The sequence below is a fragment of the Meriones unguiculatus genome, chromosome 7 (assembly GCF_030254825.1).
Source record: "Meriones unguiculatus strain TT.TT164.6M chromosome 7, Bangor_MerUng_6.1, whole genome shotgun sequence".
In the NCBI taxonomy this organism is placed as follows: Eukaryota; Metazoa; Chordata; class Mammalia; order Rodentia; family Muridae; genus Meriones; species Meriones unguiculatus.
The window spans coordinates 60,866,188-60,883,660 of NC_083355.1; the positions used below are offsets into that span (position 1 = coordinate 60,866,188).

The 17,473-nt window shown below is 43.9% G+C and overlaps 1 protein-coding gene across 2 annotated transcripts in view; it reads left to right on the forward strand.

Annotated features, from left to right (window-relative positions):
- Positions 1 to 12,343: 12,343 nt before the first annotated feature.
- Brms1l (BRMS1 like transcriptional repressor) overlaps positions 12,344 to 17,473 on the forward strand; it is a 32,374-nt gene continuing 27,244 nt past the window's right edge. The window contains exons 1-2 of one of the 2 annotated variants that reach the window (XM_060387518.1): positions 12,344 to 12,670; positions 17,170 to 17,260. In XM_060387518.1, the coding sequence (XP_060243501.1) occupies positions 12,529 to 12,670; positions 17,170 to 17,260 (233 nt within the window). In that variant the 5' untranslated portion in view covers positions 12,344 to 12,528. The remainder of the gene's footprint in view (positions 12,671 to 17,169; positions 17,261 to 17,473) is intronic. The other variant, XM_021655020.2, reaches the window with a different exon arrangement.

Consider the following 17,473-nt stretch of genomic DNA (forward strand, 5'->3'; position numbering starts at 1 on the left):
ACCAGCGGCAGCGCCAGTGCCAGCGGCGACACTCGCTGACCTCACAGTCGCACCTGCTCCCGGCGGACCATACGTCAGCCGTGGTTGTTCTTGTTGTTTTTGAGACAGGGTTTCTCTGTGTAGCCTTGGTTGTCCTGGCCTCGCTTTGTAGTCCAGACTAGCCTCGAACTCACAGAGCTCCACCTGCCTCTGCCTCCCTGAACGCTGGGATTACAGGTGTGCACCACTACACCTGGCATCATTTTTTTATTCTTAAAGACAAAACCTGAAAAAAAAGATATTAGGCGGAAAAGATTGCTTAGTAGTTAAGATCATGTATGGTTCTTGGAGAGTTCAGTTCCCACTACACAAGTCAGGCAGCTCACAACTGCTTGTAACAATAGCTCCAGAGATGTCTCTGATCTCCACAGGCACGCGCGCGCACACACACACACACACGCAAATAAATAAAAATATTTTAAAGATATGCTACAGTGTGTAGGAATTAGTAACTTACCAGGGAGAAGGCACTTGAAAGCAATTGTGCAAACTCGGTGTGCAGTGTGCAGCTCTTACTCCTACAGTACCCAGCTCTTGGGAAACTGAGGCAGGAGGGTTGGTACAAGTTCAAAATCGGCCTGAGTGTCATGGTGACTGCCAGGATACACAGCCAGAGTCTGTACCTTCCCCAGAAGAACGCAAACCCTGGCTGCTTCCCAGAATTTGGAGTTTCCTCTGCGGTCCTCTGAAGTGGCTTCCCCATCCTTTATCCTCCCTGGCAGTCATTTCACACTACATCGCTCTTATCTAAGACAATAATCTCCACTGAAGATACATTCCATTAATTTTTCTATGTTTCACAACTCAAGGCTCTCCTTCTTCCCTCCTTTTCCATCTCCCTCTTCTCCTCCCTCCTCCACCCCCCCACCTTTGTCCCAGTGATACTGGCTATGTGGTAGATACATGGTATGCATGCGTGCAAAGATTGCAGTAAACAGTAGGTACTAACTGCTTACTTGACTTATGCAAATGTATTTGAGTTGCCATTCACTTTGCTGTCAACTCAATAGTGACAATTTCCCACCTGGCAATGGGCAGGGACCTTGTTAGTGGTGCTGTTCTTATACCAGTCAGGGGCAGAGCGGATGGCAGGCCTTTGCTCATCCTAGATCGGTGCATGGCTTGGTGGCCAAAGCTGTTTATGCCTAGGATGCATAAAAATGAAATCAGAAAGACACACATGGTGTATACTCACTTGTAAGTGGATATTAGACATATAATATAGGATAATCATACTAAAATCTGTACGCCTAAAGAAGCTAAGCAAGAAGGAGGATTCCAGATAAGATGATCAATCCTTACTCAGAAAGGCAAATGAGATAGACATTGGAAGAGGGAGAAAACATGGAACAGGACAGGAGCCTACCACAGAGGGCCTCTCAAAGACTCTATCCAGTAGGGTATCAAAGCAGATGCTGAGACTCATAGCCAAACTTTGGGTAGAGTGCAGGGACTCTTATGAAAGAAGGGGAGATAGAAAGACCTGGAGGGGACAGGAGCTCCACAAGGAGAGCAACAGAGCCAAAAAAATCTGGGCCCTGGGGTCTTTTCTGAAATTGATACTCCAACCAAGGTCCATGCATGGAGATAACCTAGAATCCTTGCACAGATGTATCCTGTGGCAGCTAAGTTTCCAAGTGTTCCAAGTGGGTTGCCTAGTAAGGGGAACAGGAACTGTCTTTGACATGAACTCAGTGGCTGGCTCTTTGATCACCTCCCCCCGCCCCCCGGGGAACATCCTTACCAGGCCACAGAGGAAGATAATGGCTAGTCCTGATGATACCTGATAGGCTGGAGTCAGATGGAAAGGGAAGAGGATCTCCCTTCCAGTGGACTAAGGGAAGGGCATGGGAGGAGAAGAGGGGGTAGGGCAGGATTGGGAGTGTTACAGCTGGGATACAAAGTGAATAAATTGTAATAAATAAAAATGCCGGGGGGGGGGGGGGGAATTGAAATCAAATCCAAGCAGCCCAGCACAGGAGGAGGAAGACAGAGGCCTTCGGACTGCCGTGTCACCCTCAGACCTACCCTCCAGCTCATGGTACAGGCAGGCCATAGGCACCCCCTTGCTGCCACAGCACACAGCACAAACAGAGGACGTCGCCCAGGGCTCTCTCAGCAGGGTGGCCAGCCCGCAGTGGGAGCCAGCACAGTGTGCAAGTGTGTGGTGGTCAGATGGGAAAGAACTGGAGCAGCTTGAACATTCTGAGGAGAGGTGGAACTAGAGACCGGAGGGTGGAGAGGAGCGGCCTGTTAGGAGTGGCCAGCCCTGCCACGGGTGGGGCCATGGTGAGGTCCCAGGCAGAGCTGCCGCTGAAGGCCATGCCTGAATCTGTGACTACCCAATGGCAGGGGTCAGTGTTGATGTCTGTGGCTCCTTTTTGCACTAGAGAATATGAGGATGTCCCTGGTCGGGCAGCCACCAGGGACCACGTGGATGTCCATAGCCTGTGCATAACTGATCCCATCCCTCACTGGATGTGGCACTCGGGTGAGCTGACCCTGCCACTTAACTGCCCTGGGGTGACACGGACACAGAGGTGATGTCCCCCCTTCACCCCTTACCACCTCTGGCAGCCAGGAAAGCTGCCCACAGAGTCATGAGCTTGAGAGAGCTAGCTCTGCCTCTCACCAGCTGCAGACTCGGGAGAGCACCCTGTACCTAGACTGGACAGCACCGCAGACCTGACCCTGGTGGCAGGGGTGGGAGGTGACACAGGTGAGCCAGTCCCAACAGCGAGAGCTGGCCCTGCCCCTCACTGGCTGCAGCACTTGGGAGAGTCAGCCCTGCACCTTGCCAATATCGATGGTGTCACAGAAGCCAGAGACCTTGAACCAGACCAATGACTCATTGCAATGAACATTTGCAGGTGGAGATGTGTGGACAGACAGGTGCACTGTGGGACACACTGACACACTACAGCTTCCGCCATGAGATGTTTTCTATGCTTTGTGGGTTGTTGTTTTTTGTTTGTTTGTTGTTATTATTGTTTGTTTGTTTGTGTGTTTTATCTTGTGGGAGGAGGTTGCAAGGGCAAAACGAGCGGGACTGGGGTGCATAATGTGAAACTCACAAATAACCAATAAAAAGTTAAAAAAAGAAAGGAAGGAAGGAAGGAAGAAAAAAGGAAACAAGCAAGGAAAGAAGAAGGAAAGAAGAAAGGAAGAAATTGAAAGCCAAAATGATCATTTCAATGGATGAGACTAGTTAAATAAAGAATATCGGGTTTTTAAAAATGACAGTTTGCACCAGAGGAGGAGAAACGATGACGGTAAGAGGCAAGAAAATAAATAAGTAAATAAAAAGGAAATAATGCTGAATAGTAGAGGGCCAAAATGAAAAGCGAATGTTTTGTGGATTTGGACCACACAGAAACATATTCTATGCTTTCTTTACATTTTTTAAAAAATTAGAGGCTGGAGGTGGGGGACAATGCTGGGGATTAAACTCACAGCTTGACAAATGTGGGGTGAATCTTATAATTCTAAACTATGTGCCCTGCCTCATGTTTCAATATTTTCATCTGTGTCACCTGTGAGACCACTTCTGTGCCTTTGACTAAGACCAAATATAGTATCAACTGTGGTTATCCAATTAATATTAAAGTCTTAAAATATCAGAATATGATACACAGTTGAAGAAAGAATAAAGTTCAGAGAATAGGAGAAAAAGACAAGAAGGAATGTATATCCTTCAAATTTTGCTGTTCACCAAAGATGGCTGAATGGTAAACTTTTTTATTTTTGAGAGAATATTATGTATCCCAGAACAGCTAGGACGACCTTGAACTTCTGACCTTCCTGCTCCCACCTCGTGAGTACCAGAATCACAAGCACTCACCACCACCTTCTATTTCGTGTACTGCTGAGGCCGAATGCAGGACCACCTGAATGTCAGGCACGCACTCTACCAACTGAGCTACGTCCCCAACCCTCTGAAAAGCTTCCCCAAACAAAAATATTTAGTTAGAAAATTATCATTGTTGTACTTTCCCCCAAATTCTTTAATGCCCAAATAGAAGACAGACAGATTCTTATAAGGTGATACCATCTTTTGCTTGAAGTGTGTGGAAAAAAACAAAACAAAACCAAAAAAAACAAAACAACAACAACAACAACAACAACCCTGGTTCCATGTCTCTACACAATCAGGAATGGAGACTATTTTAATAACTTCTTTTAATAATTGTGACCATTACACAACAAGTCCCAAAGTGGCAGTTTTGTAAAGCTGAGCTGCAATAGGGAATATAAAAGCGCACGGACAGGCATTCTCTGCTTTCTACAATAAAATCCTACACCTTAAGGATATCTTTTATCTATGCAAAACTTTGTCACACTATGCATATTTCATTTGGAAAAGAACTGTAGACTAGGGGATCTGATGTCATATTTCATTAAATAATATCAAACCCCCTAAGCACTGGGAGCCTATGGCGCTCATCATTTCATTAAGGTTTTTTGAATTCCCAGTTTTCACCGGGAAGCATTATTATTGTTGTTATTACTATTTGTCTGTGCTGGGGATTGAACCTAGGGTTCGTGTACATGTGAGGCCTGCAAAGATATCCATTGCTCTACTGTTGAGCTGTACCCCAAGCCCAGAGAAGACTGAGTTTTATCATTAGAAACAAAGACTTGTTCTTACGATACATAAGAACACTCCCCTCAGTTTGCAGAGCTGCTTAATACTTCTTTCTTCTCAAGCAGCGCCTATTTTGTTCATTGAGTCCTCTCTTGAAATTTCTCACCATATCTGTCATCAGTAAATAACATGCTAATGAGTATGATGACGAATTTTGGGGGACATAATTTTTGTCTACCTCAGACTGGCCTAGAATTCACTATGGCCTGCGATGGCCCTCAACTCTGAGGTAATGTTCCTGCTTCAGTCTCCCAAGGTCTGAGAGTATAGGCATAAGCCACTACACCTTCCTCTCCGTCTCCCAGTCTCTCTGTCTGACTCTGTATGTGTGAGAGGTATATGCATGTGTGTGCAGATGCCCATATATGCTTGTGTGGAGGCAGGAGATAGAGTTGGGTATCTTCCTCTATTGCTCTCGGCCTCACTGTTTTCGGCAAGGTCTCTTACTAAATCTGGAACTCATCAATTGGCTAGACTGGCTGGCCAGCAAGCCACCAGGACCCTCCTTTCTCAGCTTCCTAGCTTTGGAGTTACAGAAGTACACGCCCTGCTTGTAACCCCAGCACTTGGGAGGCAGATCATACATTTGAGGTCAGCCTGGGCTACATACTAAGTTCCAGGTTAGTCTGGCGTAAAAATCAGACTTTATCTGATTCTTAATGTAGATCTCTGAAGCCCCGTCTTACGGCTGGCATGTCAAAATTTAGGTAGTCACACAGCCTTGTGTTAGTTTCAGCATCTGACCTTGGCTCATCAGTAGGGACAAATTTGGAGATTGTGTGACTGATGTCTCGGCTCCACCCTGTGGCAGACTTTGGAACTGTTCACTTTTCATCAGCCACAGGCACCTGAAATACCAACACTGGGAAGTGGAGGCAGGGTGATAGTTAGCCTCAGAGACAGTCTGAGGAACATCAGGGCACCCTGTCTCAGAAAAGAAAGTTAAAAAAGAAAAAAAATATTTATACCTATTTTATTGCAAACAAGTGGGAATGAAAGCATTATGAGTTTTAAAATTAATTTTTAGATAATGTAAAAATGAGATTATGTAATTTTCTTATATGTGTATTTCTATACTTCTCTCATATTCACCTTTACCCTCCTTCTGGTTTATTTCCTACCTCACACAGTATTTCTTCTGTTTTCATATCTCATATCTCATATCCATCCATCCATCCATCCATCCATCCATCTGTCTGTTTGTCTGTCTATCTACCTATCTATCTATGTAGATAATATATAGACACTTAGATATATATCATAAAGCAGAGATAAGCCGGGCGGTGGTGGTGCACACATTTAATCTCAGCACTTGGGAAGCAGAGGCAGGTGGATCTCTGCGAGTTCTAAGCCAGCAAAGGCTACACAGAGAAACCCTGTCTAGAAAAACTAAAAGAAGAGGAGGAGGCGGCGGCCACGTATACAATGTGTGTCTTTCTGAGTCTGAAGACACAGTGGCTCTAGTTTCATTCATTTCTGCAATCGGCATAATTTTCTTTCTGCCACATTTGCTCTTTTATCAGTTGGTGGGCATGTAGGCTGGTCCCATGCTTTAGCTGTCGTGGACAGTGCTACAATAGGCATAGGTGTGCCCATTTCTGTGGGATACATGGATTCCTCCAGGTGTATACACAGAGGCTGGTAGAGAGTGGTCATATGGCAGGTTTTTGTTTTGGTTTGGTTTGGTTTTAAGACATAGCCTCATTGGGTAGTCTTAGGTGGCCTGGGCCTTGGTGTGTAGACTCGCCTAGTTCTGAGCTTGCAGCAATTCTCACGCCACTGCTTCCCAAGTGCTGGGATTATAGGCATGCGGTACTACACCCAGCTCATGTTTTAATGCTACTTTTGGTTTTGTTTTGTCTGTTTGCTTTTGGAACCTCTATGTCACCTTCTATGGTGGCTGCATCACTTTTCATTCCCATCTGCATGTTGTAAGAGTCCCTCTGCTCCCTACATCTTCACCAACAGTAGTTTTTTGCTTTCTTGGAAATAGCCATTCTGACTGGTATGAGGTAAAATGTCAGTGTTGTTCTAGTTTGTGTCCCCTTGATGGTTAAGGAAGTTGAACAAGGTTTTATTGGTCAACAAATACAAGTTTTAATGTTTTCTTCCTCCCCCCTTCGCTGTGACAGTCTTTGTGTAAACATAATCCAGTCTGGAGACTCTGGAGTAGAGAGATTCTCATGCATGTGGGCTAAGAGAGTCATGCAACAGAGTTCACTCGGGCAACTAAGTTTTATCTTTTGAGAATTATAAAGTTATATTTTTTCATGATGATCCATCCACTGTGTTCCCCTAGAAGAATAGAGAATTGCGTATAACTTTTACTTTTACGAATTATATGCAGCACATAAAAGCGACTGGTACAATTTTGGGATACCTACTTCAGAGTCTCCAGTTTGTCAAGTCTGCACCACAGAAAGTAAAAACTTGAATTATACTTATGTTACTATGAGACTTAGAATATACTTCAAAATATAATAAAATGCAGTTTTCCTTGACTCTGAAAGCTCAAAAATACTATAAACTGGGAGGGTATATTCTAGTATCATCGTATCTGGTTGACAAATTTATGCATCAATTAGGCAGTATCTTAAAAATGTGAACAAAAGAAGAAAGAAAAGAAAAGAAAAGGAAAGAAAAGAAAAGAAAAAAAAAGAAAAGAAAAGAAAAGAAAAGAAAAGAAAAGAAAAGAAAAGAAAAGAAAAGAAAAAATCACCCAGGCTGGAGAGCTGGCTCAGAGCACTGGCTGTTCTTCCAGAGGTCCTGAGTTCAATTCCCAGCAACCACATGGTGGCTCACAACCATCTATAATGAGATCTGCTGCCCTCCTCTGGTGTGCGGCTGTACATGCAGATAGAACATTGTATACATAATAAAACAATCTTTGAAAAAAAAATCACCTTAATACTGATACTGTGGCTGCTCTAGGTCATTTGTCAAAATAGTTACCAAACACTCTGAACTTAGCAAAGTAAGACTATTTTAAATAGTGGAAACACTGGAAGCAATCTAAATGCTCGTCAACAGCATGAACAATATTCATACAGCTAATCAATCATTAGATCTGGAAAAAGCCAAGCAGTGGTGGCACATGCATTTACTTTCAACATTCAAGAGGCAGAGGCAGGTAGAGCTCTGAGTTTGAGGACAACTGAGTCTACATTGTGAGTTCCTGTGTAACCAGAGCTACACAGAGAAACCTTGTCTCAAAAAAAAAAAATCAATTTATAATGTATGCAAGTACCTTTGGTATTAAAAAAAAAAAAGAATAGTTAAAGGTCATTGAAACTGAAGCGCAGTGTCTGGATCCTTCAATCCCAGCACTCAGGGTGGAGAAAATAATGAAGGCAGATCTCTGTGAGTTTGAGGCCAGCTTGATCTACATAGTCATTTCCACCCAGCCAGAGCTGTACAGAGTTATACAAAATAAAATTATTATTAATAAAATAAAGTAGCAACAAGAATAACCAAGCACTGTAGGTTCTGGAGGGAAACCACAGGAAGGGCAATGTAAGGGGTGGACCTGACCACATAATGAAAAATAAAATCTTAGAAAATTATGAAAAATTTAAAGATGTTTTTATGTAGTGTGTATGGTATTAATTTAAGGTTTTTTTTTTTTCAACACCATGACCAAAAAGTAAGTTGGGGAGGAAAAGATTTATTTGGCTTATGCTTCTATATTGCCATTAAGGAATTCTGAACAGCAGCTCAATCAAGGCAGAATCCTGGAGGCAGACTGTTGCAGAGGCCGTGGTGGGGTGCTGCTTACTGGCTTGCTTCCCATGGCTTGTTCAGCCTGCTTTCTTATGGAACCCAGAACCACCAGCCCAGGAATGGAACCACCCACGATGGGCTGGGCCCTCACCCATTGATAATTAATTTTAAAAATGCCGTACAGCCAGATCTCTTGGGAGGCATTTTCTCAATTAATGCTTTCTCCTTTCAGATAACTCTAGTTTGTATGTCAAGTTGGCATAAGACCAGCCAGCAAAAGTTCACACGTGTCTGTAGGTACATATGGAGAACAGAGGCTCATGTTGAATGTGTTCCTCTGTTGCTTTCCTTTGTAGACATTGAGGTGCATTCTCTCTCTTGAACTCAGAGCTCACTGATTCAGCCTCTAGATAGCCCAGGATTCTATGTCTCTGTTTCCTTAGCATTGGGATTACATGTAGCTGCTATGCCTGCCTGGTCTCTGCTTAGATTCTGGGTATATGAATTCCAGTCCTTACACTTTCACTGCAAGTAAGTGCTTTACCCATCAAGCTATCTTTCCAGCCTATGGCAAGAATTTGAGACTTGGAAAGGATTTTAGAGATAAGATTATATAAGCTTCTTATTTTATAACTTACCAGGGATTCTGTTTTGTCAAGTTTACTGCTGAGTTATTGAGAGAAGCCTGGCTTGAATCCATGCCTCTTGCGCTCTAACTTCCTTCTGTTTGAGGCTGGCCTCAAACTTGTGGCAGACCTCTTGCCCAGCCTCTGGAGCTGCCAGCGTTACAGGTATAAAGGCACCATGCCTGGCTCCTTCTGCTTCTCCTTGAACAGCAGAAACAGACAACACCCACTTGAGGACTGCTGTATGCCGAGAGAGTGTATGCAAGCTCTGATATCACACTACTTAATGTTAGTTCTTACCTGGTTGGCCTTGGTGAGCTAAGCTAATCGACCTCCTCGGTGCCTCAGTTTCCTCATCTGTGAAGTTAACTCTCAGATTTAAAGCAGGTAGCACTGCAACCTGAACCCTCAGTGTTATCTAGCACAGTCTCCGCTCACTGGCATGACAAGGGTTAACTGGAGCCAGTGACTTTTGCCTACAGCTGTTTTTATTTGATCTGCATTTAAGAAGCAGAACCCAAGGCCGGGAGTGGTGGTGCCAATAATATCCCAGCTCTCAGGAAGAGAAGAGAATGCCACGAGTTCAAGGCCAGCAAGACCACAGCACATCACACAGCATTTCTTTCTCAAGAATAAGGTCCAACAAACTTGCTCATAACAAACCAAAAACTTCATCTGAGCCAGTGCTTGTATCTTGACATTCCATAGGAAGTCCCAAGCTTAGGTCATCTTGAAAATTGGAAGGCTTGATGTCGTTAGGCTAAAATCCCCAGGTCCTAATGACAGGCTGGTTGTAACATGGAGGTTGGCCACACACATAAACTTTCCTTTGGCTTATATTTTCATACTTGACTAAAACAACCCCTTATTCTCGAGGAACCCATAATCCTTTAGGTGCTTCACACTGGCTGACTAGTCTGATAGGGAGGAAAAGGACAGTGTTGCGGTGGGTGGGACACAAAAGCATATGAAATGGTGGAGATGCTGGTGGTGACATGAGTTGAAACAAAGAGGCTTTGCAAGAGAAAAGGAGAAAGAGGGGCTTGCAGAAAGAATGGAATGTGCAAAGAAATGGAGGGGGAACCAGTTCATGCCCTTAGCAACCGTAAAGAGAGCTTTTGTTTTTTTCCAAATTTTATCTAGAAGCAATAGACTGGATTGATAGACACAAAATAATAGAAGTCTCTAACTTGGATTTTTACCATGCAGAAAATGGACAGCTCTTGAAATGTTTTCTGTCATTAAATTACAAAGCTATCCCAGCACTCAGGGAGGCAGAGGCAGGTGAGTTCCAGGCCAGCCTCGTCTTCAAAGCAAGTCCAGGACAGCCAGGATTGTTACATAGAGAAACACTATCTTTTTAAAGACAAACAAACAAACAAAAAACAAAGACAAAAAATTTTAAACCTAACTTTCAATGTAGTTATGATTGGATGTTGTTATCACATGTGGTCAAGTGCCTTTGGATCTCATTTCTGAGAAAGAAATGCTGTGTGAGGCACTGTTTTATGAAAAGAATATTTAAATTTTTATTTTGGATTTATTAATTTTATATAATTTAGTGTTTTGCCTGCATGTATATGTGTGAACCACTTGCATGTATGATGCCCACAGAGGTCAGAGCGCATTGGCTCCTTTGAAACTGGCCTTAGTTGTGCTGGGAACTGAACCCATGTCCATTGCAAGAATAAGTACTCTTAACCCCTGCTTCTAGCCCCTGACAACTTTCTTAAAGATTTATTATTATTATTTGTTTTTTTGAGACAGGGTTTCTTTGTGTAGTTTTGGCTGTCCTGCACTCGCTTTGTAGACCAGGCTGTCCTTGAACCCAGAGAGATTTGCCTGCCTCTGCTCCTGAGTGCTGGGATTAAATGTGTGCACCACCACACCCAGCTGCAAGATTTATTTGTTTGTTTGTTTGTTTGTTTATATTATTTTAAAGTTTATGTATCAGTCTGTGTGTAGGCATGTGTATATGAAGCTTGATGAGGGTGCTGGGACCCAAACTCTGGTCCCCTGTGAAAGCAGAACTTTCTCTTAAGTGTTGAGCTATCTCTAGCTCATTTTATGAAATATCTTTCAATGGTAAATTACTCTTATGAATGGTATGATACAGTTTTTCACTCGTTTTTAAAGCAGCATCTCGAGTAGACAATCTGGCTTCAAATGTAGCTATTTTGTATTTGTGACCTTCTTAACTCCTCCTTCCAATTGGAGATTACTGCACTCTTATCTTAAAATATAGTTTTAAGATTTGTCTGGAAGCTGGGTGGTGGTGGTGTGTAGGCCTTTAATCCCAGAACTTGGGAGGCAGAGACAGGCCGATCTCTATAAGTTTGAGGCCAGCCTGATCTACAGAGTGAGTTCCAGTACAGCCAAGGCTACACAGAAAACCCTCTCGAAAAACCAAACAAAACAAACACCGCCCCCAAACCAAACCAAAACCAAAACCCAAAAAGTCTGGAAATGACTTCCATGTTTACAAAATGGCCATAATACATACTCCAATAACCTCAGGGCTATTAAACTGAAAATTCAAGTCATCTTACCCATGCAATGAACTCACCAAGACAACTTGACATAAACTGAAAGCGGCCAGCTATTATGAGTTACAGTTATCATGGTAGTTACTGAGTCCTACTTTTCTATATATCTTGTCCTTGAAAAAAAAAAAAGGCGTCTTTTTAAGTCAAACATGTACTTTTCATTGGAACCCGAAATTAAATCAATTGGTGGCATCTTCCATTTAAAAAATGCAAAAATGCTGGATTTCATTATCAAGTTTTATAACTTCCTCTCTGTATTTTTGGCTGTAAAATTTTTAAGAAGAATTAAAATTTCTTTGTGAAATTAAAAAAAAGTATGAATCATTTCTTACACATGCAATTCAATTTAATAGTTTATTCGCGGTAATAAAGGTATCACTAACGTAGAAGAGAAGATTCTGCAGCTCTTCAGGCTCAAGCAGTATGCAAAGACTCTTTAGGCAAAGGACCTTTTCACATAGGCAGGCAGATCAGACAGCCACTTGGCGGGAAAAGAATAAGTACAGACCAAACCTGCACAATCTGTTTCTGTTTAGTTTATAAACTGCGTTCCAGAATGTCAGCTTTCCTGCCTTGTGGGACTTGAAGTCCGAAGTTAGAAGTGATTCAGGCAGCTGAATCTTAGAAGCCCACAGACCCTGAAGCGCTGAGGCCTAAGGACTACAACTCCCGACATACACCGGAAGACCTTGCTGTAATCACGAACAACCAATCGTACGCCTTTTAAGGCAAGCCACGCCCCCCAGCTCCGGGCCAGCCTCGACCAATGGCAGAGCTCACAGCGCACAGCCTGCGGGTTAGGTTGTGAGGCCCCGGCCGGGGGTGGGGAGGAGTCGAGGGTTTCGGAACGGGCTCGGCGGCCGGGTGGGTCGGGGCGTTCGGCGCGCCCTTCACTGAAGCGGCAGTGGCCGGGCTGGGAGCAGGGAGTGGGAAGCGACGGCGCGGCTGGAAAATGCCGGTCCACTCCCGAGGGGACAAGAAGGAGACGAATCATCACGATGAGATGGAGGTGGACTACGCGGAGAACGAGGGGAGCAGCTCCGAAGACGAGGACACCGAGAGCTCGTCGGTCTCCGAGGATGGGGACAGCTCAGGTGCGCGACCCCGCGGGGCGGGGACGCCGGGTCCCCCGCGCCGGGCGCGCACCAGGCCGCGGGGCTCCCGCCGGGCGGCGCGTCCTGCTGCGAGCGCGGGGCGGGGAGACGGGGAAGGGGCGGGGACTGGCTCGGCCTCCGGGCCCGGGGCTGCGGGCGCCGCCGGCGCGGCTCCCGGCGGACGCGGCGAGCGCGGGCTGGCGGACCCCAGGCCGTTCTGTCCGCCGTGGGGCCCGCCCTGGGGACGCCCGGCAGTGCCCTCGGGCTCCTGGCCCGGGAGTGGAATGCCCCGCTGGCTGGTCTGGAAGACCTGGAAATGTCCCTTTCCTCCAGCCGGCGACCTCTTCTCAGTCCCCGTCAGCCTCGCCGGCGTCTGTAGCCGTGTCAGCGTCTGTGCGGGCTGAGGATACATTTGCCCTGGTCGTTGGTGGGCTTGAAGCTCATTAACCTTCGCTTTTAGGTCAGCCCGTCGACGGTGCTGTCATCAGTGCTCTCGAGGGGACTGGCTTGGGAACTGTCCGGCTCATAGTAGGTCCCTAAAGTTTTCAAGCCCAACAAGAGACCAGCCTGAGCGATGATTTCGAATCTTTATCGGGTTTTAATCTGGACAGTGTGGGCAGTGTTGACATTCCCAGAATCCTCGAGTGTTCATTATTTTGTAACTTTGGGCTGTTTCTGACCCCTTTACTTATATTTCATGGTTTTTTTTTTTTTTAAATGGGGGAGGTAGATTAACACTACAAATAAATTGTGTAAATCTTTAATAATGGTCATTAAAAACACGAATGGAACTCTGGGTTCCTGGACCCTTTTCCGTCTGACCATATGACAGAGACTGAGGATGGCTTCTTTGTCTCATCCTGGTTTTGACCATGTAAAGGGAAGTGTTGATAACAGGTTAGTGACAGTGTGTTATCACTCCACACCTTGACCCAGGTTTGCTGTCAGAGTGCAGTCTGTGGAAGAAGGCAGTGTCAGTAAGTCAGCCATCCCAAAGTAAAAATGTAGGAGGGAGACCTTCTCTTCAGCAGTGGGCACTAGCGCGCACGAGGTCGAAATATATAGTTCTCTTCTCCCAGTTGAGGAACAGTGTTTCCCGTACTCAACATAGGAACATCCTAACTCATGGCAGTTGTGACAGCATGCACAAGACCTGGGCAGGCTCAATCCAGAAAAAAGAAAAGAAAAGAAATCCCAGTATGGAGGGGTGGAGGTGGGCAGGGGAGCCATCACATCTGTCCGAGAGTCAGTTTTCTTTAAAAGCATGACCCTTGGTAAGTCAGCCACGCACCAGGGCAGGCTCCAACCCAAGAATAGTTAGGCAAAACAAATTGAACTCCATGGTTTAGAAAAAAAGAAAGAAAGAAAGAAAGAAAAAAAGTAGAGGACTTGAAGCAGAGGACTTGAAGTCGTGTAGTTAGGGAGATTGGGGTGGATCTGGAGGAGTTGGGGGGGAGAGTGAATGTGTCTAAAGAACTGCATGACATTTTCAAAGAGTTAATAAAAAAATGTAAAAAAACTTGTAAGTTACTACTTGATTAAGTCGTCAAATAAACGATTGAATGTTAAGTAATGCTGTAGGAATTCAGACAGGGAAGGTACTTCCAGAACTGAGTGGCCAGCATGTTCATTTGAAGAAAGTGGGACTGCCTAGTCTTGAAGGATTTGGGTTGGGATAGTTAGAGTGGAAAGTTCATATAGGAGAAGGAATGTAAGAAAAAGTGCAAAGGCCAGAGTTCAGCGCTTGTTGAGGAATGAGAAAACTAGTTTGGTTGGGAGATCAACAAGCTGGAAAACGGCAGAGAATGCTGAACCTGTGAGAGATTTCAAAGGGAAAAACAAAATTGATGAGTACAAGTTTAGTAATGAAGGTGAGAGGAGAGCTCTTACGGGGGAGGGCTGGGGGCGCCAACTAAGGGGAAAGGAAGGAGTGCGCTTGAAGAGGGAAGAGAAGGTGTGCTATGCATATCTTTGCTAAGTATGTGGTCTGTTATGTGAGGCTGTCTGCACCGACAGCTGGAAATGTAGTGTTGGCTCTCAGCTAGGATGAGAAGACTAATTCTGAGGTCATCTGCCTAGTCAGGGACACTGGTGAGACTTTAAAATTAGCCAATTATTTAACACAAAGTAGGGATTATAAGTTGCATTTATACTCTGTGAATATAGTTCTTCAAAGTTTATTTGGGGTGTGTGTGGGGATATAGAGGACAGGGTCGTGCTATGTACCCAGGAGCAAAAAAGTTCTATATTCAAGTTTTTTTTTTGTTTTTTTTTTTAAAGATTTTGCCTTTAATTGTACATATATGTGTGTGTCTGTGTGTGGGTATGGGTGTGTGAGTGAAGGTGCCCGTGGAGTCCAAAAGAGGGCATTGGATCTCCTGGAGCTGGAGTTAACAACTGCTTGTGAGCTGCCTAGTGTGAGTGCTGGGCACCCAGCTTTGGTTCTCTGCAAGAACAGCATGCTCAGGGCCCCGAGCCATCATCTCCCCAGCACGTGTTTTTGAGTTTTAATGGGAGCCAGGATCTCATCAAATTGCATGGGTTATAATTTTCCCCTTCTAATGTTTATGTTGTTAATATGCCTAATATTTATGATTTTTAACATGTACAAAAAAATCTCATCCTAGAAAATAACATAATTTACAAAGATCATAATAATAATCTTAACTAAAAGTCAATTTTAAGTGCAAGTAAATCATTTCACTGCATTTTGTAGTTTTACTTTTCCTCCTATCATTTTTATTCTACTACATCTTGCAATTTACACGTCCCAGTTTTTTTCTCTCAAACTTCGGTACTGAGCAGATGCTATGGGCACAGAAACTTTCTACAGAACTTGGAAGATAAGAAAATTTGAGGGACCAAGTGTTTTGTGTGCAATCATGTGTGCAATCATGTGTGCCAACCATGTTCCTCCTGCTCCCTGTCAAACCCTGGGCCTTAAACAGCTTGGGCATGTGTTCCCCTCCTGAGTTATGTCTTCAGCCAAGGGACTGAGTTTGCAAGAGCAACAGAATAGGCTATTAAGAGGCAGAAATATTTTAAATTTGTTTTAGAAAATTATCATCATCTATTTCCTTGCTATATGAACATGACTGTACATGCTGCAACTCTATTTCTCATACTTTGACCTATTGTTGTTGTTTTCGAGACATGGTTTCTCTGTATAGCCCTGCCTGTCCTGGAACTCACTCTGCAGACCAGGCTGGCCTCAAACTCAAAAGATCCACTTGCCTGTGCCTCCCAAGTGCTGTGATTAAAAGTGTGTGCCACCAGCGCCTGGGTATAGTTTGATATTTATTTGATGAAGATCAAGATGCAGATTAGTTTGTGCCTCTGATATTTTGATGTGTTACCTATATACAATATAAAAACAGAAGATGTGAACATAGGACAGACCTGGTAATTAATAGTTGCTGTCATTAAAAGTTGGCTTATCTTTTTCCTCATTTGCTCTCTGGTTGACTGACAATAATCTGGAGAGAGGGAACAGTAAAAGGGTTAGTGGCAGGTCACGATTCCTTAAGATGAACGTAACGGATTAGTCTGCTTTTTGTTGTTGACACAGTTTCACTCTATAGCCCTGGCTGGCCTGGAACTCCCTATGTAGAGCAAGCTGGCCTCTAACTCAGGTCTGACTGCCTCTGCCTCCCAAGTGCTGAATCAAAGGCACACACCACCGTGCTGCCTAGCTATTAGTTGCTTTTTGTGTGATGGCATAATCAGCCATGTGGCCCCTTCTCTTCCATCTGTATTTCATATTTTAATATTAAAAAGATTAAATCATGTGAATGTGTATGCTATGTTTGGAGGCTATGTTTGGGGCATCAAATCCCCCTGGAACTGGAGTTACAGGCAGTTGTAGCCATGGCATGATTTCTGAGAACTGAATTTGAGTCCTCTGCAAGAGCAGTATTCACCCACAGCTGACATGTTATAGTTGTGAAGATAGAATTATTCCAAATGTGTTTTTTGAATAATATTGACATTTTACAAACATAGTCTGAGTTCTCAAGAATTAGTGTAAAATCAAAAGTGGGTTAATTACTTCATTGACTTCATTCTTCATTCATAGCTTTTAAAGTCCTTAAAGATTGGAAAATGGATAAACATTAGAAACTCTAGAGACTTCTGGATCTTTAATCTGACATTAAATTAATTCTACTGTAATAATTATTTTGGATAAGAGTGATTTATTTTTCTTTAAGGTTTAACACAGACCATGGATGTCCAATTTCATATTATAACATTTTTTTCCCTATTTGGACTAACTTCAGATCTATTTGAAACAGTTTTATCTTTTTGTTTTTGTTTTTTCAGACAGGGTCTCATGTATCCCAGGCTGGCCTCAAACTTGCTTTGTGGCGTATAGTCATAGCTAGCCTTAAACTCCTAATCCCCTGCCTGACCCTCCCAAGCGCTGGGATCAAAAGTGTGTGCCTCCAGGCCTGCCTTGAAGTTTTATCTTTGATGTTTCCCTTTTTGTTTTTTATTAACAGAAATGGATGATGAAGATTGTGAAAGGAGAAGGATGGAGTGTTTAGATGAAATGTCCAATCTGGAGAAGCAGTTTACAGATCTCAAGGATCAGTAAGTACTAACTTCAGAAGCCGCTGTCACTGAGTGGTATCATTTTTACTAGCGCAGGAGCAATTACATGGTCCCCGCTGTGCTCCCTTCTGTGCTTTATGGGGACGGGCTGATCTACTGTGAAGGAGGCTTCAGTTGTTTACTCACTGGAGGTCTCTTTAACCGCTTTGGGCTCTGAGGCCAGGAAGTGTTTGGGCTGGAATGGAGTAGATG